Below are 25,667 nucleotides of genomic sequence, written 5' to 3'. Positions count from 1 at the left end.
CTCGACACTGGCAGAAATCCAAGCTCAGGTAAACATTGGCGTGCTACGCTCTTACATTCATGCTTGCCTTCACCTTTCATTCCCTCTGCAATTTTGTTTTTACTTGTCTTTGCTGAGACAATGTCTTAATCAAGGCTGTTGGTGGGCCTCAAATCAGTGTTTGCATCACGTGATATTTCAAAAACTCATCAGAGAAATAAGTCCTGCCAGACTCTGAGGGTCTGGCTGAGTGCTATAAGTTCCCGGGATGGGGGTGGGGCAATGACCTATATCATGAAAGGGAAGGCATTAAAGGTCAGGCAATAAAACAGCTGGACAAGCTAGAGAGGTCACCATGTATATATACAGCTTCTGTTTCCTGGTAAACCAGGTCAGCTCAAGTCTGCAATCGCAGCCAGGTCCCAAACAAGTTACAGGCTGTTCCTGGTCTCTGGAGAGGCAATGGCTACAGATTACTGGGCATTCCTCAGAGTGGGAGACAGGGCCCCCCTTTTCCCATAACCTGCGCATGAACACACAAATGGAAAGTTGCCTTAGACATCACCTAAGCAACATAGACAAGCAAGGCTAGACTTGACAACCTAGAGCATGATCTCATGCAGACCCAACCAAATGTGCCAACCCTTTCCAAGCGTAAGAGTGGCAGGCATCACCATGCCAATAATTCTAACAAGAGATGAAACTGGAAGGCTAAAGAGATGCTATTCAACAGGAAAAAACACTAAAGTATGAAAACTCAACTTTAGAACCTGCTAATAACTTCAAAACCTTACAACTGTGAAAACAAGTTCTCAATCACATTGTTTTACCTTTTTTTCAGTTAATCTATCCAATCTACTTTGTACACACACACACACACACACAAGCCTAATTGTTAGAAAGTTTTTTTTTTTAAACCCAGCTGGGGAGTATAATTTAGTCATAGAGCACTTGCCTGGATTCATGAAGCCCTGAGTTAAATCCTCAGTATTGCCATAAGGAGTGTTAAAGAAAAATAATTTTTATTTTCCTAAATCCACATCGGCAAATATGTATTATAGTGGACAAATTGTTCATAAGTTTTAACCTATTCAAGTAAATAATGTTATCTTCCTGAGTGAAGATACATTTTCTTTAAAACAAATAAATAAAAGTACTGTATTGTAATAAACTCACAAATAAAATATCACACAGATAAATTAAGGTAGTCCCTCAAACACTTGCCCAATCCTAAGCCCCATACTTCCCAGTGAACTTCTATATAGTTAGAATGGCCATTTTGCCATGGAGCTTCACCTAGAGTTTTCTACTTTCAATGCCAACTATCTTTTCATTCACACATATCACACACAAAAAGAAAACCCTACCATACAGTTAAAAGTAGAAGGACAAAGAACCAGCTACAAGAATGGAACTCTTGGGCTGATGAGATGACTCACTGGGTAAAAGCACTTGAGCCCCAGCACCTATGCAAATAGAAGGGGAAAACCAATGTCCAAAGTCGTTCTGTGACAGCCACATGTACACCCTAGCAGGTATGAGTGTATACACACACACAGACACACACACACACAATGCACGAACACATATTATAATAATAATAACAATAATAAAGGAAAACAATTCTTGACTGGCAGTCATGGTTGGAGTACAAAGGAGGGAAATCATGTGTGAATGGCAAAATCATTAAATCGCAAATTCCCAAAATAGCAACGGTTCAGTCTAGATCAGTAGTTCTCAACCTGTGGGCCATGACCCCTTTGGGGTCACACATCAGATATCTTGCATATTAAATATTTATGTTATTATTAATAACAGTTTCAAAATTACAGTTATGAACAAAATAATTTTATGGTTGGCCATCACTACAATTTGCGGAATTGTCTGAAAGGGTCATAGCATCAGGAAGGTTGGGAAGCACTGGTCTAGATGATAACAGGAAGAGTATGAATTAAACTACGTGGATTTCAAAATAATTTTAAAGAAATGCACTTTAATTACAAACAAATATTTGAATAGAACAACACTGAAAAGTAATGACCTTGAGAGACCTGCATTCTTAGACAAACACATGATGACTAAGTAAAGCCCATATGTTATCTCCAAGTCAGCTCTTCCAACCTTCCCTAACTATCTCAAGCAGGTCAACCAGTTCAAACCACAATCCTTGCCTAAATTAGCTGTTAGCAGAACCTTTTAGTGGTGGGAATTCTTCTTGTGTTGCACAGGCTAGACAAAATCCACCTCCACTGACCTCCTGAGTACCTAGGACTACAGGTATGGACCATCACACCCTGCTGTCCATGGAACTATTTTCTCTGAGGCTAGAAAAATACCAAATATGTACTGTCATACCCTCTACAAGGTCTCTAGGTGCTCACTTGTCTCCAAAAAAAAGTCTTAGGCCAGCATGCAGTTTCTTGGTGTCAATTTAGCTAGATAGCTATACTTGTTGCTATCAAAACAGCACTAAAGACACCCAGACTGCTACAATTTTATTTACAATGGATACTTTTAGAGCTAAAGGCATCTTGAGAGTATTAAAGAATCTTTTCTATTTTCTCTTCTGTCATTAAAAAAAATCTATAAACAGAAGGCCCCCAGAGTGGCATCGTAAGGTCTTTTCTTCCTTCTGCTGAGCAAAAGGCCCCAAAGTAACTAAGAGTCCACACTGCTACCAGGGGTATACCCTAAAGATGAACCAGATGACATGACTCTTCTGCTTAAAAACCACAGACTGCCAATCATAGGTATGATATTTAGGACTGTCAGTCCCTAACCCTACCCCAGCTCCCACAGGCCACTCAACTATACCTATGACACACGTGCCTTGCTCCTAGTTTACCAGGAGCTTTTTAATGGCACTAGATTTGCTCTGTTTATTAACATTTTAGTTTCTTTACTATTTCCTGCTCCCCACAGGGTCCCTGGGAACCACTGCTCTGCCCCTGCCCACCATGTCCTCCCAGCACCTGACTTTATCCTCAATTCTCAGGTCATAGCACAAATGCATGCTGTGTACCCTCCACGGAACTAGACAATCATTTCTCAGACTTCTTCCAACGTACTTTTAATCACACTAAAGAAGTTTATGGAATTATAACATTTTAATTCTGAAAAAGTCAAACCTCTAATTGTTCTGTTAAGCTTTAAGTCCATGCTTTCAGAACTTGAAACTGTAAGATACTTAAAGAGGTATTACCTCAGAGATGCCCTGAAATAGTTTGGATTTTTACTTAATTAGAAATAACTCTTAAATCAGTAAGCATCAAGCATCAACTAATAAGAATTGCCATCTACTTGAACACACTGTTTCTACGCCATCTCCATGGGTACAATCATTTCAAGCAAATTTGTCGCTTCCAAGCTCAAAAGTTATAAAACACAAGTAATGACTATCTAAAGAAAATAAAAGAATAGCCACTTATTTTGGAGTAATTCTGTGTATTGCTTAATTGAGGGGTACAACTATATTATTTCCACATTTAAATAAAATTCAAATAATTACTTTTGTCATTTGAATTGTTAAGATTCATCTTAACCTACAAAAATATACCCAGGGCCTGTTACCACTTTTCATCTGTCACATGGATGCCAATCTTTGAAAACTAAATTTCTAAATGGTTTGGCATTCGTAATATTACTTAGTAGTTGCTATCATTGGCCATTACACAGTTGATCTAAGCAGATTATCTGAAAGTTAGCTTCTTCATTGCCTTACAGGATTTAATTTTCTTGTGTTTATTCTTCATTATTTGCCTTCTTATCTTAAGACTCAGTGCACTAGAGTTTCTCTCGAGTCATTTAGAGAGCTACATGACTTTAAATGAATAGCTACCACTTGGTATTTGCCAAAGAAATTCAGAAAAGCGGTGCTGTGGAAGCAGAGAAGAGATCAGGAACTTTTCACAACTGCCACCTTCCTCACCACAGCCACAAGGAGTAGAAGTCATGAACAGCATTTAAAGGTGGGGTGATGAGGTGTCGCCATGCACGAACCTAACTTTAAACTTTGCATACGCTAACAGCAGTCATGACTTGATGGTGGTAGGCTTATCTCTAGCTAAAAAAAATCTTTCAAACATATTAGGAAACAGTATTTAACAAGGTGCTCTCTGTGACAGAACATGGGTTGTTGTCTCTGAAATGCCTATCATGGGCTGCAGGCTCAGTGCGTGTGATACGGATGGACAGGACAACGGGAAGGAGGAAGCAAAGAGAGGAGAACTTATTTAATACTTTGACCGGATTAGTGAGAGGAACTGAGGTAAAAAAAAAAAAATCATGGTACAATATTAGCCAGGTGGGTGGTGGCACACGCCTTTAGTCCCAGCACTCGGGAGCCAGAGGCAGGCAGATCTCTGTTAGTTTGAGACCAGCCTGGTCTACAAGGCTACACAGAGAAACCCTACCTCATAAAATCAAAAAATTAAATAAATAAAATAAAAATATAAAGATTATATTAAAAAATAAAAGTGGGTAGGAGTAATAAATAGAGCATAACTAAGCATTAAAAAAAGGCGTGGCCTGTGTAGCCAATCAGATGTACTGTAACAGTACCTTTTGGTGAAACACTCATGGCCTTTGCACGCACATTGTATTTGAAGGCTATTCACAGCACTACCAGCTGTGTGTCTTCAGGCACACTACTTCTCCTCTTCTGTAGTTCTCTAGCCTACCCAAAGCGAATCATCAGGAATTTTTTCTCAGAAGGCAAAGGTAAAACTCGTCAGATGCTGAGCACGTGAAAAATAACACAGTGGACCTCAATTTAGAAGTAAAGCCTAAAGTTGCTAGGTTCGAAACTCCAAACTTCAAACCAGATGAGAAACATGCCACCTAGTAGATTCAGTTTAACTTGATAACTTATGGATAGCTTTATAACTACAAAATGAACATCCACCTAAGAGAACATTTTAAACCAAGGCTTGTAGAAAATTTATGACTCTGTAAAGACATATTGTGGTTTTAAAGAGTGCCATTGAGGAAAGGAATCTCCCCCAAGGTTGCTAAAGATTTCTCTGATTTTCACAAAGCAAATTGTTCAGAGCTGGTTCAGTCACTGCATATCTTAAGGAAGCGTTTGAAATGCTTCCACCAACTCAATCATCTTTTGCAAGTTGTCTGGAATAATAGAGCTGAAAATAATGTTCCTTGAAAGAATCTACAGGTCCTCCATGTGTCTACCGGCTTCATTCTGACCAGCCCGTGGCTACCTGCCATGTGCTGACAGGGAAGAAGAAAACATTAGCTTTCCATTCTGGCAAATGATGACCTGATGGTCACATTCAGCTGCTGTTGACTCTTTAAGAGTGTGTGTCTGTTAGTCTATTTACATTCCCCCTGAGCTGGCACAGCTTCGCTAATGCCTGCCTTAATAGCACAGCAGAGTTGTAATAACAAATGAATTTCATTTAGTCTACTAGTAAAGCCTTGGGGAGTACCTATCTAAAGCTTAAAACCAATTTCCATTTAGCTTCAATTTCTCTTTGAAAGACTGAAGAAATCTGCGCCACTGAAATTACTTTGAAAGTCACTACTTGTCCAAGTTTCTTTTCCCAATTACTTCTGACCTATGAGAAAATGTTCTCATAATTAGAAGTTAATTACTCTTAAACTATTCATAGGAATATATGTTTCTGGGGCTGGAGGAATAACTCCATGGGTAAGAGTACTTTCTACTCTTACAGAGGACCTGGGTTTGACATGGAGGCTCACAACTGATTGTAACTCTAGTTCCAGGAGATCCAATTCCCTCTTCCAACCTCCGCAGACACCAGACACACACACACACACACACACACACACACACACACACACACACACACACACACACAATATACTTACGTACATGGAGTCAAACATCCATACACATAAAAATGAAAATGAATCTTTTTAAAAAGAAAAGCTATCCTGGCAATGGCTCTGGAGACCAGGCTGGCCTCGAACTCACAGAGATCCGCCTTCTTCTGCCTCCCAAGTGCTGGGATTAAAGGCATGCACCACCAACGCCTGGCAAAATACATTCTTATTCTATGACAGTTTCATACTTACTAAGATCAAATCTACGGCTGGGCTGCAGCATGTATTGCATAAACAAGGCCCTGCATCTTATCTCCAGCAGCAGAGTGGGGAGGGAGGGAGGAAACATTTCTAATCAGAGTAAGGTGGCCAGATTCATAAGAAGCACAGAATGGAGTCAGGCGTTGGTGGTGCTCACCTTTAATCCCAGCACTCCAGAGGTAGAGGCAGGTGGATCTCTATGAGTTCAAGACCAGCCTGGTCTACAAGAGCTAGTACCAGGACAGCCTCCAAAGCCACAGAGAAACCCTGTCTCAAACAAACAAACAAACAAACAAACAAACAAACACAAAAACAAAAACAAAAAATACAGCAGAATGGTCACTTAAACCTCACACAAACAACAAATAATATTTTGGTGCACGTATCTTCTAAACTTTTCACATGATATACTCCCATAAAAGTATTGTCCATTATTTATCTTAAATTTAATTGTACAATTTGAGTCTTATTTGGGCACCTTAAATAGGGGTGTTTCAACCTCTTGCATCTATAAATCAATAATTCAATACAAGGGCTATGCTAATGATCTTTCATCCAAAGTTTTTAATAGGTAGCCTGATAGTTTACAGATAGTTGGGTTTAGTGTCTTTCTTGGGGGTAGAGCATGGCAGGGGCAGCTTGGTTACAATGATTTGTTTGGAAGGAGACCCTGAAATTGTTTGAAACTGAACTGTTGGATAATGACACTTTTAGTTTACTTGAATTGCATCCCAGTCTCACTGAAGGTCCTATTTTCATAACTATTCAAGAGCCACACCAGCTTTCAGAAATATCAGTGGTTTTGAAAACAAACAAACAAAAATAATGCAAAACAAAAATAGCCTTTTTTATAATCTGGCTTATAAATCTTAAAACTGAACTAAGTTCTACTACAGGGAAACAGACAAATTAGAGAAACATATCAGGCATACCTAAATATTTCTATCTTACATAAAGGGAATGAACCTCCAGTTAGTTTTCCCAATTAGGATAAAAGGCAAAGAGGCATCAAAGAAGAAGCCATGATGATTGCTCCACAAATATTTACCGAAGACCTAACAATGTCACATTCTGCACTGACTTGACCCCCTTCACCAAGCCCTTCCCTCTGTAATCTAAACCTTCCCCACAGCCAAGCTCATCCATCTACTCTCACAGTAGCCCAGGGTCCATCTTCAGTCAAATGTGCTGGTAACTCTCTCTCACCATTCTAGTTTCGTGACCTTTCATGACTGTAACTGTGCTTAATAAACATTTATTCAATCAATGGAAAAGGTGAACCGTTGCTCAAGGTTTGGTAGTTTTGACCTATTTTACATAACAAGAAATTTATGGCAAGGGCAACTCACTGGAATTCCAAGTTGGAGAAAAGGCCCAGTGAGAATTGGCCTTGGCAATCAGAGTCACCGAGGGCTGACTCACAGCCATAGTCCTCACCCTTCAGTGACCTTGGCTGGTTACTAAGCTCTCTAAGCCTCATTTAACATTTAGTTGTCAGAGACCATTGCTGACATGTTTGAAGTCAATGACCACATCTAAAATGTTTTGTATTCTACAATACACACTACAAAGAACTTAGGAAAAGTCAGTGTTTATACAGTAACACAGCGAAACACAAGTTATCCAAAGTGGATTGCTGTGGTCTCAGCAGATTCTCTATTTAAGAACTATGCAGACTGGGAAAAGTCACTTAACATCTCTGTGTTCTAGATCCCCATCTAAATTATCTGACAATAATAGCACCTATCTCACTAGAGTTGTGGGGAGAATGAAGTTGATTAATTGATATAAGAATCTTCATGTAACAATAATCAGGTAAAATGCTAAGGTGTGTGGAATAAGAAGCATCTTAGAAATATCACTTATTACTTTTCTCGTCACTATTATTTCAGGAGATAATATTTCAGACAAGCCTTGATGGAATAGTAATAGACAGACAAAAGGGTTAAGAAAAGAATTCTTTTTTTCTCCATTTTTTAATTTAAGTTAGAAACAAGATTATTTTGCATGTCACTCCCAGTTCTTTCTCCCTCCCCTCTTCCCTTAACCCCCCCCCAACTAACACCCTACCTATCCCATACCCTTTCTACTCCCCAGGGAGGATGAGACCTTCAATAGGAGGGTCTCCAGAATCTGTCATATCCTTTGGGATAGGGCCTAGGCCCTCCCCCGTGTATTTAGGCTGAGAGAGTATCCCTCTATGTGGCATGGGCTCCCAAAGTCCATTCCTATGCTAGGGATAAATACTGATCTACTACAAAAGGCCCCATAGATTTCTGAGGTTTCCACACTGACACCCACATTCATGGGGTCTGGATAGGTCCCATGCTGGTTTCCCAGCTATCAGTCTAGGGACCAAGAGTTCCCCCTTGTTCCAGTCAGCTGTTTCTGTGGGTTTCACCAGCCTGGATTTGACCCCTTTCCTCATCACTCTTCCCGAGAAGACAAGAATTCTTAAAGAGACAGCAAGAATAAAGGCAGGGAAAGGGAGAAGAAAAACTGCCCAGAGATCAGAAAATACACCTTAACTAGAGAATAATGAAGTAGGTATGGGAGTTAAAACTGGCAGATGAGTGCTTAGCTATATAAGGGCTTGATGCAAGTTCCAGATGCAAGTTCCTTCACTACCCAATGGAGAGACTATCAAAGTCTTAGAGCATAACAGGAGTAATATGATCATGGTTGTATTGGCTTAACCAAGCTACAGTGGGTTAGAACAGGCAATAGTGGAGGCAGGAAACTCTATCCTGAGAGCTTGTACAAGAGCAAACCAAATAAGAATGGAAAAGGGGGCTGAGTTCCCAGTGGTTGTAGAACCAGGACCCATAGGGACTGGCTATGACAGAGAGAGCTTGGGGAGGAACCTGGGGGATGAACAACTTGAGAAGCAGCAGATACATATTAGTTGGGAGTGATGGGCCATGGGGAGTTGAGAGCACAGTTTATTTTTGGCAATGGAGAAGCTGTGCTTGGGTCTAGACAGAGCAAGGTCTGGAAGCTTGCATTGAGTAGTGAAGCTATAATGAGAATGGAGATTGGACTAGCAAAGACAGTTGACAGGAGGAGGAAACAGGATGTAGGTGACACCTTTGAAGAGAGAAGCAATATCCCAAAGATACCACCTGAAAAAGAACACAAGCAAACAAGAAAGGAAGAGGAGACAGGAAGGGGCAATCAAGAGGATGGGCTCAACATCACCACTACAACCCCAGACTGTGCTGACCCTTAAGGGTGTCCTAAAGCTTTTCCTCTCTGAACTTAGAGTACCCATTGTAAATCCTCATAGAGGTCTTATCAGAGAACAGTGGAATTATCCATCTATCACGGGCATTGCTCTGATGGCAAAGAAAAAAAAAATCCATGTAGCATATACAAGCTCAATAAGTTTAAACAATCAGTGAATGAATAAGTGAACGCCAATATGACCTCAGTCTTCCATGCCACTGTGTATTATAAGGCCTTTTCCTACATCACAAACTAGACACTCATTCACAAATCTGGGTCAAATATGTCAAACAGCAGACTGAATTACTCTACCGGCTTCTTTTGCTGGCATTGAGACGGCCTAATGGAATACATGAATGGTTTTTATAATGTGTTCTCAAAAGTTTTTGTGGTTCCCATAATATACCTGACCCCACATCACCTCATACCACTTTCCAAGGACAATCCAGAGTAAAAGTTGGAAGGAAGCAGAAAATACCAATCACATTGAAACTGAATATGAAAGAAACTGGTCTTGACAGATCATTGTAGCATTGTAGTTTTTAGGAAGGCTGCTGCGGTTTCTTGCCTTTGAAATGCATTTCCCCAGTATTCAGATTATAGGAGCCATGTATGAAGTCACTCACATGAATTCTTAAACTTCCCTGAGTTTCTTAAAGACACCATGAGAACACCATAATCTCTGAAACCCTCTACCATTTTATTCTCTATGGCCCAAGTGTGTTAGTGTGCAGGGCGCAAGGCACATTTCCCATTCTATGAGTATGGTTTACTTTCTGCAGCTTTTGTTTTCTATTCTCCAACCTGGGAGATACTCTCCAAGGAACATACAGAATAATTTATTCAAGGTTATGACATCTAGTGCTTAATTCAGATTCACACTCAGATTCTGTTTGAATTGGCTTGGTTGGAAGCCTGGCAAGCACAGATTTGAGCAAGCTGGCTGTGGGGAGCCAATTTGTACTCACTCCTCCCTAGCCCTGAATTCAGTGATGTCATCTTAGTAACCTAAAGTCAGTTGTGCTGGGAGGTTTTTGCCTTATGGAAATACTGTAAGTGCTGAAAAGTAGTTCCTTCATTCTGCCCAAAGATCCAGTTAGCTAGCAAACTACTCATTTTGAAACCTACTACAAAGAAAGGAACACAGTCAATGAATTAATTTTTCTGGAGTCTCCCATGGCCACAGTTTACATGTTAGCAGGCCCACTGCCTGGTGGCACAGGAATGCCACTTTCAGTATTTTTTTTAGAAATGCACATGTAAACTATTTTAATTGACTCTCATTTTTAGTTTGTAAAGTTTAGCAATCGTTATAAGATTAATTATAGAAGCTGAAGGAGTAAAATCAATTTAAGAAGTAATTTGGCACAACTGTTTCAGTTAAAAAAATTAGATTAAGGAAACCAAGATTCTTGTGCCCACAAGACCATATAAGATAGCACAGGAATTACAATATACCATCCATCTCATCTCACCACCTGAATTTCTAAATAGGGTAGTCAGGTGGGTTGTTTGAAAGAGAGATGTGTCCATTATGATGTCTCAACTCTGGCCCTGAAGGGAAGAAGATCTATACCATTAAAAGAAATTATTATCAAAAGATAATGTCAAAACAGAGCCAGAGTGAAATAATTAAATAGTATGTGTTATCTCCCTGCCTGATCATGCAAATATAGCTAATATCTGTGCCAATGTCATCTCTTATTGAGAGAAAGGTCCCATCTGACAGGATGCTGTTATGACTACCTCTTAGTCTTGCTAATACAGTTATGGACTCATAACAATGCACTATCACATGATGTTTTAAGTGTAATAAATAGAAGGTATAAACTGTACCCATGCAAGAAGCAACAGATTTCTTTTCACGGTTCCACAATATCCCAACATTCCCACGATGATAAGGAAACAGCAAACAGCAATCATGACTGGGTGAACCACGGGGAAGTAAGTCAATATGACTGCCTCTTCTACCCTAAAAGAGGAAGATCATATCATATGATAAATAGCATTATCCAAAGATCAAAATGCTTCCCAGACCCAGAGACTGAGCAAATGCCACTGTGAGCTATGGTTCTGCCAATTATCTTCCTTTAAAAGCTGGTGACTTGTCACTTTGTGTCTATTTGCTTGCTTATTTTATCTTTGTTTTAGTTTTTATGTAGGTGTTAGCATTTCTACCCCAACCCCTTTTAATTATAGGCTCCAAAGCACCAGCCTAAGGAACCCACATGAGGTTGCAACCAGAGGAATTGTCCTTTTCTCTGATCTTGGAGTCTCTACAGAACTTTTCTTCTCTCTGATAACTAATCATTTTCTAATGTGAGGGAAACACGAATACATGGAAAAATTGGAGAACAGGAGAAGGTAAAGAGGGAACTTTTTGCTAGGATTAACCAGAGTCTGTGATGGTGATGATAATTGAACTTAGCCAATTATTCAATGCTTAAAAGTTTTGTTGCATTAAAGACTTTTCAAAAAGCTTTCTTCTCACTTGATCCTTACCATGATTTAAGAGTGGTATATATTACAGTCTCCACTCATAGACAAGGACAAGCCAGACAACTGGTATGTTACTAACCACAGAACTGTCCATGTAAATGTACTATTATCTGACGTCCTGCAGGACTAGTAGTTTTCCTTAATGAAAATGTGAGAAATAAATGTTAATTTCAGCAAATAAGTTGCTGGTGCAGGAAAAAAATGTATTCTACAAGATTGTGGAAGAGAACAGCTCAATGAACAGGTCAGAGAAAAGATGTTTAAAAACTGGGATCTGGGGAGAGCAAGTGAAAGAATTCAATACACCTACCTTGTTTCTGCGGTTAAAGTCAAAACATTATTCAGGTAGTCCCTCATCCAAGCAGAAACAGCCAAGACACCGATGGACATTAACTAAAGAGAAGAAATAACAAACTGGTTACCAGAGATTTATGCAGCATTCACTTGAAGACTAACAACCTTAAATGGAAAATTTGTTATATAATTTTCATGGTTTTCCTAATAACCTTTGGCTTTCTACTGAATTTTACTGGTACCATAAAAATCTGGTTAACCCATTAAATAGAATATCTGCAAATAAGGTACAGACCAGTGAACTCTTAAGTGGGTGGTGTCAAGTTCAGTGAAGAAAGTACCTAGGAACAACTCAACTTTTAAATCTACAAGATGAACTTAAAAGCGTCATCCTTAAACACAATGAAGCAATTAAATATGGTTCTGAACAATTAAATATTGTCAGAAGGGTTACAGGAGCTACCATAAAAGCTTCTATTGACTAAAATCCAAACAAAGTATCAGAATGATAGTAATAACAATAAATGTAACATCAATATGTTCCAACCTCAAGGATGATCATTATAGCATGATGGACACACAAATCACTATTCAGAAAATGACATGAACCTCCTATTTATTTTTATTCTATTTTTCCTATACAAAGTAAAGACAGAGCCAAAGACTGGTGAGATTTTTAATAGCAGAATTTCTAGTCATACATGCAGCCATTATACTGCAGTAACACCATTTTAACAACTTCTCCTGAAATGTTGGTACTATACAGGAAATTCTTCAACGGCAGACAAAATTAGCAGATCAGAGATTCTCAGTCTTGTTTGTACATTAGAGTCACCTAGGACTCAAACATTTCCTGAGCCCACAGTAGACCAGCCCTCGGGGTAGGGACAAAGCGGCATCGGTGTGACAGTTTGATGGTTGTTCCAGTTCATTGGCTGGGCTGAGGACCACTGCAGCCATGAAACGCTGAGGGAGCTATAGAGAAGGGAAAGATCAGACTGAGCACACAAGACCCAACTGACACATCTAGTTCAATAAAATATACAATCAGACACTGTAGGTCTCATGATCTGAGCAATGAGCAGTACCCAGAAATATGTACATTTTTACCAAAAAATCGAGCTTCAACCCAATTAAATATCCAACTGTATTGGTTAATGAGAACAAACCACAAGGTCTAGCTCTAACCACCACTTCTGGGACACAGTAAATAAACTCAAGAACATGAGATTATTTCACAAGACAAACAAGATTGTTTCTTCAATTTAAAAAAGTAGACATTGAAATATGAATTTTTAAAAAAGAAAGGAAAATCTGTTAAAGATTAAAAGGCGTTCAAGAAATTGCCCAATGTGGTATGGTTGACCTGCTCTGAACTCTGATTCAAACAAATCAATTGCAAAGAAATTCGCGGAAAACTGGAGAAACATTGATTGGGTGTTTAAAAATACTAAGAACTTGATTATTCTTTTAGGTATGAATACAAATTCAATTTACTTTTAAAGTCTCTTTCTTTCTATATATCCATTGTGACTTGTGGCTGAAATTTAACTATGACTGAGAGGCAGTAATAAGTAACCAAGTCCTGCAGGGAAGGTTAGCTGAAAGTAGAGCAGAGTGTGCTGGCAACTACAGACACTGGGATTCATTAGAGTCCTTTCAAGTTGATATGTGTTTTAAAATCTCATAACTCAAAAATGCAAGGAAAAAGAACTACCTAAAGCATGTTGGTAGTGACCCTGCCTGGAAACCTTTGCTTAAAAAAGGGAAAGTTGGTTCTTGGGTTCTGAAGATTTTCCTATTTTATCTGAAATCTTTTCAAAATGTGTCATTGTTTCTCTTAAACATAGTATGACACTCAAGAAATCTGATGTAACCTGATTTCTAACAATTCTGGCATTTTGATGAACATCCATTCTTTCAGAGTTAATGCTGAGGGGATGGTCATCTGAGATAGTAATGAGTCTGAGCTGATGCAGACACTGACCTCGAAATGGGCTCTCTAGATAGAGCCTCCAAAGTGAGCTCATGTCCTCCCCGTCTTGAAGAATGGCTCTCTGCTGGGAAACCGGTGAGTGAACTCACCATCTCATCGTTTGTTTACAAAACTCTATTCTACATCTTTAATCTCACATCTACTTGACTATATGTGGGTCTTTACCTTGGAAATGTCAAAATGATAGGGTATTTCACTATTTCAAATTATTTTGCAGCTATAAAGAACCCCTTTGCTGCTCTACAAAGTATGAAACAATCTTCAGATCTCCATCCTTAAATGTCTTTTTGTTTTCTTTTTAATCATTTTGAGAATTTCCTGCACCAGTATAACGCATTTTGATCATATCTGCTCCTTCTTCATGCCTGTCCAACTCATCCTTGTGTTTCTTAATCCATTTTCAACATTACAGTCCTGAGTCTTCATTGTGTGAAATGTATTAACAGTTGTCACTAGAGACAGTTCTTCTACTTGAGAGAGATAGAAAAACAATGAGAAAAAAGAAATTCATTTCTTTTGAACATTTATTAAATGGCAGGATAAATAAAGCCTTGGCTTTGAAGTCATTATTCCATTCAAAGAATATACATTGGCCTTGGCCAGGTACGTGCTGTGTGCTGGAGACACTCTAATGAGAAGAAACTGACACTATCTCCATGATGCAATTAACGGAAGGAAGAGGACACACATTACCAACTCGTCAGAGGTGTGAACATGCATGCAGGAAAGAAATAGTACAAGATGCTTTAACAACTCCTTTTGGGCTGTCTGACCCAATCCACAGGGTCAAGGGGACTTCTCTAAGGAAGCTGGAATCTGAAGAGCAATGTCAAGTTAATTAGGAAGGAAAGGGACAAAAAGAACTTTCCAGTCAAAAAGAAGAGCAAAGGTTCCAGAGTGGAAGGCAGCATGATATGTTCAGGAGAGGGAAATTGCTCCTGGTGGGAGTGCACAAGCAGACAAAGGTCAGATAATGGCCTTGGAAGCCACCTGATGGTGTACGTCCTTGTTCATGATGACAATGGGAAGCCATTGAACTCTATACTTGAACTAGAATGCCATTTCTGTACCTTTTCAGCCAATGACTTTTAATCTTTCTTGGGTTTGTTTTTCCACTTTTAAATTATCATTAAAAAATAACTTTTGACCAAAGAGTGTCTCTTAATCTTTCTCAATGTAAGAATCTAGACTGTGGAGGTCTACCAAGTACACAGCGCAGAGAGCCACTGGATGGCCATGCTCAATCTTAGCGTGTCTAAAACTGATCTCAGCTCTGTTCTTTTGTCCCCCTCATGGTGTTTACAAGCTTAGTGAATGGAATAATGAACCCTTCAATCACATCGACTGGCAACTTGGCAGACAGCCTGAACCTCTCCCTCTTCCTTGCTGGACATTTAATTAGTTTTGGATCTCTTACATGGTTCCTGAGAGGCATCTGGCAAATCCCTCCCCATTTCCTGCTGCTTCAGGCTAGTTCAAGCCCCCATCCTCTCTTGTCAGGATGTAGCAATCATCTTTATAAGATATCTCTCCATTCATAGACTCCTATTCCACAATACAGGATCAAGCATGCATCAGCACACAGCTGTTCCTATGCCATTCCCCAACTCTTACTGCCTCTTCCCTCCTAAAGAATAAAGTTTAAATGGCTGCAGAGGTCACGCAAGGCACTCTTACTCTTTAACCTAGTTCTTCTATCCATTTGCTGTCAGCTCCTTCCCATAGTTGAACAATGATGGAAGTCCTTGCAAAGGTCACCATGCACATCTCCCAAGGTCCCATGTCTGCTTTTGCAATTGCCTCTGCCTCACACTGACCTTGCAGTCCTCAGGAGCAAAGTAACCTCCACTTCTCCTTGGACACCAGCCCAAACACCAGATAGAGTGGAAAGACTGTCTCCAGGCTCCCTCTGTACCCTCAGCACTCTGAATGCTCTTGCTACAGCCCTGGGGGAGCCTCTATCTCATTTCCTGTTTTACCTACCCATCTGAAGAGCACGCACTCAGTAGGGCCAAATACCAGTTAAGTGAGTAAATGGGAAAAGAATTGTGGAAATGTTTTCTGCTTTCTAAGCAAGCTGAATATTAGAGATCTTCAGCAAAAGTAGATGCTCTTACAGAACTAAACTTCACGTGCTAAAAATTTCTGTAGGGAGATGCCAGCCAAATGATAATGCAATGATTTACAATGCAGGTTAGAAACTAGTACAGGAATGCTTCAAACTGTAAACTTTACATTCTATTCTGTCTCACTATGGTATCCTGGCAGGTGTCTAGCAAACATTGCATCTGTGCCTGGAACACTAGTCAAAATAAATATCAACACAAAGCCTGCTACCACAGTAAGCAAGCACCTCTGAAACTAAATGGCTTAACTTCCTGAAAACCATCTCATCCTCAAGGAGTGATTTTATTCATGGAAGCTGGGAAAGTGGTAACAGAAGGTGCAAATGGAACATGGCCACACAGAAGAACTAAACCAAAAGGAGACTGAATCTCTTCAATCAATCATCCTGGCATTATGTAACTTAGAAGTATAACTTACAGGAACAACCCACGCTCCTAACTTAATTGTGGTATTTTCTGTGAATTCTTCAAATTAGTATTTATTTTTAGACTTACATTCCCTCTTTTTGACTAAGCATACAAAATACTGTGTATATTTATGGGTATTCATATTCTAACTTATGAATTTTGCACATATGGGTCAAATCAGGGACATAATATCCACCTGTTACTCATGATGTCCAATACTGTCACACATTGTCTAAACGTCTATCAAGAAAATATGTAGAAAAAAATTATTACTTCATAGATATGCCTTTGACATTTGCTACATGCTGTCTTGTGAAGTGCTTAGAAAAATGCTATGTCAAATAATTAGAAATATCAAATGTTCTCTATTGATAGCATGGTCCAATTTCTGCTGAATCTAATTATGGGGGTAAGAGTGTTAAGTCAAGTTGTTTTGTAAATCAGAACTGTGTACGCAGCCACATTTTCTAAGTTGTGCTATGAAACATAAACCTATAGTTTACACAAACTAGGTCATTGCCAAAAACAAAGCTTTTAATTTCAACTGTTTGCATAAGTCATAGAACATGGTAGTGGCACAAATTCTCTTCAAGAGTGAGAGATGTCTAAAACTACCTTCCTGAATTTTCCTTTGTGTGTCCAATCTGTTAGCAAGGATATAATGCCAGCAAGGTCTAGATCTTAGTTCTCCTTCTGTCTTTACAAAGAGCTCTCAGACAAAACATCCAGGCTTTCAAAAGCTCCCATCTACTCATCTTGTAGAATCTAAGACCAAAGCAAGAGCTTTGCTTCTTTAAAAACTGACTTTTTATTTACTTAAAAATTAAATAAACTCTTGCTGATTTAGAGGACAAAGCTACATGTTCCCATGATACCTCCACCCCCGCCCTGCATGTCTTCCCAGCTTCCCTTGTAGGAGGGGATAATAAAAACAAAGAGAACAAACGGATAAAACTATTTGTCAACATTTTGGAAGAATAGACAATGTTAATAATGGCCAGAAAAGATTGAGAAATTACCTACGGACATAATTTAAGTACAGACTCCATTAATCAGAAGTGGCAATCAATAGCACCCAGAATAACAGTTTGGAATGAGAGTTTTCAAACATCATCATCTCTCCCTGCTTATGATGACTTTGCTTCCCTGGACCAGAGAGACTCACATTTAAGTCTCCGGTGTTCTGATATAATTAGTGGAGACATCATTCTCAGACTCACACTGGTTTACAAGAGAATGAATATGGTCACAGAAGAAAGGTAGAAGGTTTCATTCTGCACTGCAGTTTGATAATTTGGGGTAGTCAACTCTACTGTCCCAGTGTCCTAGCTTGCGGTTATTCCTTGAGGTAAGTTGGTAGGATGGGTAAGGGACCCAATGTTTCTGTCTCCAGTAGGAATGGATATAATCCAGAATCTACCATCTACTCCACAAAAGCATTCCACGAGGTTCACAGGGATTCAAGCATATGACAGTTGAGACAATGTATTCCAAAAATAGTAGTTTTGCCTTTATTAAATTTTTTATGATGATAATTTATGTTTAAGAGGGCTCAAAAAAAATCAGAAGGCTTTTCACCACCATTTAGGAAGAGTCTAAAAAAACTGAATGCCATTCATAGCATAAAACTAAGAGTATCAATTTTAAAAGAATTTTAATATGACATAATAACTGTTTTTTGGAGGCAAACTCTCTCTTGCCAAGGGTGCAACTATTTAAGGAGTGTATGGTAGAAAATCTCGCTACAGATACTGATGTCCAGATAAAACAAGGAGAATTCCTTCCATGCCTCCTGTTGCTTCATCCATCCACAGCCCATTCCTAAACCATAAACAAGATTTGCTGTTCACCTTTTAGTTCTTCTAGGTCTCTATTCATGTTGAATCAGGAAAAGTTTACCATTAGCATCTTTTAAAATGGTAAGCCAACACCAATGACACTCATATTGTAAGTGCAAAAAGGAACTAAGCATTACAGAAAGGGTATCACACTTTAAGAAAAATACAAACAAATACACAATCGTGAAATACAAACTATCTGCCATTTTCATAAACTTTCAAAAAAATCATACTATTCCTCTTTATAATAACAGGCACAGGCACATATCACCTAAGAATAGTACCATATCAGAAAACTACAGAAGTCACTTTTAAAACAGAAGAAAGCTTTCATTTCTTTTAAGTAATGTGTCCTTCGAACAGGAAGAGTGTGATGCTTCAGATAAAGATAATCCCTGCCCTTTCAGCATCTTGCCCAGTAAGAAGCATCATCTTCTCCAGAGGGCACTCAGCAGAAGAGAGCCAGTATCAATCACTTCCTATGTGCTGCGCCCACACAGCTGCACAACACCCATGCAACACCAGGCAACCAGAGTCTATCCTCTGTCCCTGTGCAGTCACAGCAGGGTCAAGCTTCTTCATAATGTAGAAGACACTCAACACATGACAAGTCAGATGAGACAGCTCCTAAGGAATGAAGAGAACGCAGAGTGCTGGGGTCTGAGGACCTGTGGATTGGTTCCTCTTAAACACATTGACACCTCATACTTAACAAAAGTTAAATACTCAAGACCTATGCTTTGCCTTAAAGACTTTTCAATTCTAAGGATAGCGAAACAAAAATTACATGGGTTATGTTTTCCCAATTAGGATGTATTGTTTTCTGCAGAAGAAAAAAAATTGAGTGCCAATACGATACATAAAAGAATGAATTTGTGAATTTAAGATATGAAGCATAGAAGGTTCTACTTTGGAGTCCTGTGGGTAACAAGGGAAGACGTGTCAACTTGCAAAAGAGAGAGAGAGGCTCCTTTCCATCATCAGGATGTGAAGTCTGATTTAGGAAAAGGGATGTAGATACCACATCTGCTTGTCCTCTCTGTAATGCCAATGGTAACTAGAAGTCAGCACTGGTGAAGAAAGGTTAACAGCTCAGACCAAATATGTGACAGAGAAACTTCATCAACATGTTGAGAGCTAGGGATATAATTCAGTGGCAGACTACTTGCCTGGCGCGTCCAAGGCCTTCAGTTCAATTCCAGCACACTTGTGTGAGCATGCGCACGTTCGCGCGCACACACACACACACACACACACACACACACACACACACACACACACACACACACACGAGCTGAGCCTGAAGTTTAGCAGCACACCCAGGTGATTTTCCTGCACTCTGTGGACTGAGAGGCAGCTAGAGGGTGTGGAAAGAGCAGGTGGATAGCTTATCCTTTCCCACAGGATCATCACTGCAAGTGCATTCAGCATGGTTCCCAGCAGTATAACTTTTCTATTTTCTACATATGCATAAATAAACAATGCTGGACCTGGACTTCCTGTTCTGATGCTTCCGAGAGCGTTACTAAGTTGCTGGGCTCATCTGAGCACTGCTCTCTTTATTAAAAACATCATTAAAAAGGGAAGGAGGAAGAAAGAAGCCTGTGTACGGTGTGTGATGAAAACTGGAGAGAAGATACACGCCATGGGGCAGACCAAAAGCTGGTCACAAAGGAAAATATTTTCTTTTCTCTCTAAAACATATTGCCAAGCTTTCCCAAAGTTAGAATAATCATTCCATAACCGAGTTTAACAAATATTTCAGAAGGGTTGTTTTGTTTTGTTTGTTTGTTTGTTTACCAGCTATTTGTTTTATTTTTGAAACAAAGTTTCATTTTGCATCCAAGAGCTAGCTTAGACCTCATTACCTAACCAGGCTGAATTTGAATTCAAGGCAATCCTCCTGTATCAGCCTTTCCACTGGTAGGATTGCAAGCAAGAGCAATATTGCAACATGGATATTTTTAACTGAATGAAAGAAAAATCTTAGGGCTGGCACTACATCTCAGTCGGGAAAGACTTGCCACACAAACCTAAATACCTGGGTTCAACTAAATCCACATACAGGTAGAAGAAGGGTATTGATGATACAAAATCACCCTGTGGTGTCCACCTACAAGCCATGGCCCTGGCAGACCCACATACACACACACACACACACACACACACACACACTCACACTTTGAAAAACAATCTTAAAGTCTATCTGGAAAAAGAAAAATAGCCAAGACAAAAAGTGTCAGTGCTATAAAAGAACATATACCCATCTACAAAAAAATTGTATAAAAAAATTATAAAAATGTGTTTCACTACTGTGTAACAACTGACAAAATCACCAAGCAAGAGGGAAACTTCAATAAGGACAAAATAGGCAATGAATGTAAGTATAAGAGAAAGTGCATCAAAAATATGTGTAAATATATATGCAGGTGGTAATTCTTGCAGGAGAGGTAGGAAGTATAGTAATAATAACATAATACTTTAAATTTTCAGACTGGCCAAAACTGAAAAGCACAACATTCCTAACAAAGTGGCAACTGACACTTTCGTACAAATTATAAGGTATATTAATGACTTTATTTCTAAGCTGTAGAATGCCAAAACAAGGTTACTGGATCAAAAGTATAGTGGTAGTGACGGCAGTAACAGCAGTTCTAATCAGGACAATAATAATCACCACTCCTACTACCAGGAATAGTAGCAATCCACTTCCTGTTTGTCTCCTTGAGGAGATTAGCAAGATTGTGGTAAGATCACTGGCCACAGCTTCTAAATAGACAGCGCTCGCTATGTGCCTCTGTTCTAAATGCTCACCACAGCTCTAAAAATACAGGAACTGTTCTATCTATTTTAAAAACTGGAAAACCAAGGCTCTAAGTTTACCTGTCAAATACATAATAACCACATATGAGCTATTTTGTATAGGTTGTATTTTAATATTTTATTGATGTTGGCTACATTTTTGTCTTTGTGTTACTACTGTCATCACATATATTTTGGTATAAGCAATCTCGTGTTGACGACAATTACAAAAACAATGAAATAGGAAGTCATGCATGTATATGAATAGGTACATGTGGGTATCGATAAGGAAATGGTACTTTAGTCTAAAACAAATTAAAATACAGTGGGAGCATACTGGATTGTTACAGAGGAGATATTGGAGGGAGCAGAGGAGGGCTGGAGACAGAGCAGGTAGCAACCTAGATAAACAGCAAATCAGGGCATACATACTCCCACAGTCAGAAAGTTGAAGGACAGGCTAACAGTAAAAGAATAACATTTTGCAGTCCCTGGTAGCATAAAGGGGACTGCAAATGGTTAAGGCAAGGTGTGTGTGTGGGGTGGGGGGGTAAGCAAATTTTATTATTCAGAAGAGCAATATCTTTACAGAATGATTTGGGTATTTTTCCCCAATAGAAAAAAATATTAAGAAATCCCCGGAGTGCTTTGTTTTTTCGTTGGACAACAAACAAAAGATCTTATTAATGGGGAGATTTCAGAGGTGAGTAAAGGCTGCCTGTTAAAGGCATCGTTTAGGTGCCAGAGAGCTTAGTCCTGTCCCTGGCACCACTATGGGAATAGCTGACCTCTGACATGCCATTTAACTTGCTCTCAATTTCCTGATTTACAAAGAAAGGAAGTTCAACCAGGCCTTCCATAAAGGTCCTTTAGTGAGAAACTGTAACAGTAACAAATATGACACTAGACTGCCTAATGTAGGCAAGTCAAAACCTAGCAATAAGAGTAATAATTACACATTATTAGAAGAAACAGAGCTCAGAGTCTTAATACGTGGTATTAAATCGGCAATTTCATGACCCGCTTTAAAATGTGTCCTTTTAGAATTGAAAAGCATGGTAAGATTGATTAATGATTTTCTATTTCCAAACACTGAATGTAACTACTCAATGCTTTAATTTTCATACTGACTTTTTAAAAGTTGTCATTTTGGATATTGTTCAGATGACTTACTAACAACTTCATCTGTCATCTTAGAATGGTGTCAATCCTAAAAGAGCCATTTAACAAAAAAGCCACTCTCCAGAGACCAGATATAAAATAAGGGGGCTGGCCAATGCCAGGCAGACGACAGACACAGAAATAAACTGCACACTAAAATTTCCAGCAGGAAATATTGAATATAAATTACTGAAAGGAAATAAAAGTGGCAAAAGGGAATTTGCTCAAGCATGACAGACTTCTGAAGTAGCAGTCACAGTTTTAATATTTATATTTTCCTTAGCATTATAAATAATATATTAACACTTTATGAAAGTATGATGTGTCAGTAACTCATACAGAATCATTTCCATGGGCTTGTTAAATTTTATGTATTTTGTATCTTTAAATGGCTGTCTTTTCTTTCCAAAAGCATACATAAAACTCTTCACACATCCCAACTTAGAAATAGTTACATGGAAACCACCTTTTAGACTATATGGAATTCCTTTAAAAACCTATCCAGACTTTTGATACACTCTCTAGGTATGAAAGCTTCTAAAGGGATATGAAGACTGTCCCAACCAGTTTTTATAGGCTCAGACGTAAAGAAAAGTTGTAAGGCTTGCAAAGTTATCTAAAAGTCCTGCAAACTAGCAGTGTCTGGGACCTATGTCATAATTGTCTTATCTACCAGAGTACAAGCGCGTGCCTTTATTTATATCCTTAGATTGGCTTCATGTCTAATGTTACTGGCACTTGTAGACAGGAGCGGACTTTTTTTTCTAATTACAGATGGAACTTGAGCTAGATCAAAGGCATTTTAAGAAGGTCAAATTTTACTTCTCTGAAAAACAGAGGATGTGATCCCACGTCATTAATTAATGCTGAGCCATACCCCTTGGCACCTTCTCTAGTGGTGCAGAAAACTGGGTCCAGCCATGCCCACCTGCTGGGATGGTGAAACTGTAAACTTACCCAAAAGAGCAGATTGAGGGCGTAGAGCAAGCAGCGCAAACACTTCACGGAATCTTCTCTGGCCATTGTGAATCTCCAGAGGGAGAAGCCCCATCCTTTCACCACATCCTACCTGTCCAGGCAAAGAAGCAACCACGGTCTTCAGGGTCGGGTATAGCAGAGAACTAACTTCACAGCAAGTGCGCCCCTCTGCCAGCCCTGTATTCTGCTAGCCTTCAGATGGGTCCCCAGAATCCCCAAGCCTAGTTTATTCGAGACATCGTCTCATCAAAAGTCACTTGTTAGAGTCATAAAGGGAACAAAACTCCCAAAAGTTCTAACGTGGCTTCAGATAACACCTGCTGCCGAGAGAAAAGGCTGACTCTCAGGATGAATGAAGGTGCACAGTAAACTGGTTCCCAGGAGACCTGCGGCGCGGCCTTCTGTATTCTGAGACTTTCTTTGCTCCCTCCCAGGAGACAGCTTGCTCTCAACTGTCCTAAATGTTACAAACCTTCACATCTCTGGAGATGCCACAGGCTCCACTGCTACCCCCATTCCCGGACGGACTGATGGACACACACACACACACACACACACACACACACACACACACCACACACACACACACACACACACACACACACCACACACACACACACACACACACACACACACACACACACACACACACACACACACACACACACACACACACACACACACACACACACAAACACACACACAGAGCTCCGCGCTCCCCACCCCACCACCCGATCGCACAGCCCGTGTGTGAACTCGGGGGACCACAGGGGGCGCAGCGCTGAACTAGGATTCCGCCCCGGGACTCGGGTTTCTTTGGGAGAATGTAAGAAACACTGTTTTCGTCCAGGAATAAAGCATGAGCCCGGGGCGGGGTGGCAGGGAGGGAACTTCGGGGAATCAAGTCTGGTACCGCTGTGCCCACTCCGGGCAGGTCATTCAGCCCACTCCACCCCAACCTCGGGGCCCCGCTCGCCGCTGCGACCCTGGGGTCCCCCGCCGTCCGCCCGCAGAGCACAAAGCCCGCGCGGTCAGGCAAAGCCACCGCGGCTGCGCGCCCCCGGCAGGACGCACCGTGCAGCGCAGAAGCCTCTCGGGCGGGCTGCTGGGACGGCGGGCAGAAGAGATGCAGGACTTGTGGCCACTCACCTTCCGAGCCGCGCTCCCGCCGGGGGACAGTCGGGGACACACGGCGGACACTCATCCGGGCAGGAACGCTCCTCCTCGAGAGCCAAAGGGCGGCATTGGCTCCAGCAGCAGACGCTTCCTTGTCTTTACTCTCCCCAGCCGTCGCCGTCGCTGACTCCTGGGAAAAAGAAAAGGGGAAAAAAAAAAAAAAAGTCCCGGGCAGCAGTCGCTGGAAAGTCTCTGCTAAGCCACCTCCCAACGCCGCTGTCCCTCCCAAGTCCTCGCCAAGTCCGGAGAGGCAGCCGTGGCAACCAGGGCCAGCTGCACAAACTCTTAGCGCATGCTCGGCCGCTGGCTGCCCGGGTTGGGTCCTAGTGGGTGTTTCTTGTCCCTCTCACCCAGAGTGACACCCCAGAGGGATTCTTCACTTCTGCAAGATAGAATGCTGGAGAGATAAAAATTAAATAAATAAATAAATAAACCTGCAAAGCTGGAGGAATCCTCGCAACAAATCCCTTTACAATGGTGGCGTCGCTGGAGTGGAGGCTGAGTTACAAGCATAAGGAAACAGGCTTTTATTATATGAAAATATTTGTGTTTGAGAAGGGGGGCCAGGGGTGGCCCAACCCAATTCCTGCAATGAGAGGCTAGTTTTCACAACCTTTATGGAGCCGCCTCCTGTGACTTGTCATTAACGTGGTGCCCTGTGATCCTTATTGATTTCTTGCACTCCCCAATCAAATTATATATTTCTTTCACTCCCCAAAATATTATATATATATATATATATATGTATATATATATATATATATATATATATTTCCCACTCCACTGATATTTGCAAAGCCATAACTGTATCTCTATCCAGGCTTAGAATTCAGATAGGGGAAAAAAAAACAAATTAATTCATTCACAAGTAATCCAAACTTTCCTGATTTTCTCTTAATAGGGTAATGTTGACTGTGTTCTAACTGGTGATATATCTCAATACGCACACAGGGTAGTGAGTATTGTTTTTAAAACTAGAAATTCAGGAAGTATCATGATAACCACAAAGAATCTCTCCAAACCTAGCTTCTATCTCAGAAGTAAGAAATTTCATACTAAAAAATTAAGATTGCTGGATCGGATCATGTTGCTCCCCAAAAGAGATTGTGTTTTATCCCTCAC

The 25,667-nt window shown here is 40.1% G+C and overlaps 1 protein-coding gene across 5 annotated transcripts in view; it reads right to left on the bottom strand.

Annotated features, from left to right (window-relative positions):
* Tspan12 (tetraspanin 12) overlaps positions 1-25,052 on the bottom strand; it is a 67,127-nt gene extending 42,075 nt beyond the window's left edge. Inside the window, exons 1-5 of one of the 5 annotated variants that reach the window (XM_027389959.2) lie at positions 24,980-25,052; positions 24,519-24,675; positions 23,349-23,460; positions 12,077-12,159; positions 11,104-11,239 (exon numbers count right to left, since the gene is read on the bottom strand). In XM_027389959.2, coding sequence (XP_027245760.1) covers positions 11,104-11,239; positions 12,077-12,159; positions 23,349-23,414 — 285 coding nt within the window. In that variant the 5' untranslated portion in view covers positions 23,415-23,460; positions 24,519-24,675; positions 24,980-25,052. Of the gene's footprint in view, positions 1-11,103; positions 11,240-12,076; positions 12,160-23,348; positions 23,461-23,841; positions 23,960-24,282; positions 24,387-24,518; positions 24,826-24,979 lie in introns of those variants that run through there. The other 4 variants (XM_035451135.1, XM_027389960.2, XM_027389963.2 and 1 more) reach the window with 4 other exon arrangements.
* Positions 25,053-25,667: the final 615 nt, after the last annotated feature.

This window comes from Cricetulus griseus (genome assembly GCF_003668045.3).
Source record: "Cricetulus griseus strain 17A/GY chromosome 1 unlocalized genomic scaffold, alternate assembly CriGri-PICRH-1.0 chr1_0, whole genome shotgun sequence".
Lineage (NCBI taxonomy): Eukaryota > Metazoa > Chordata > Mammalia > Rodentia > Cricetidae > Cricetulus > Cricetulus griseus.
The sequence above is the reverse complement of the archived record's forward strand: the minus strand, read 5'-3'. Positions and strand labels throughout refer to the sequence as shown.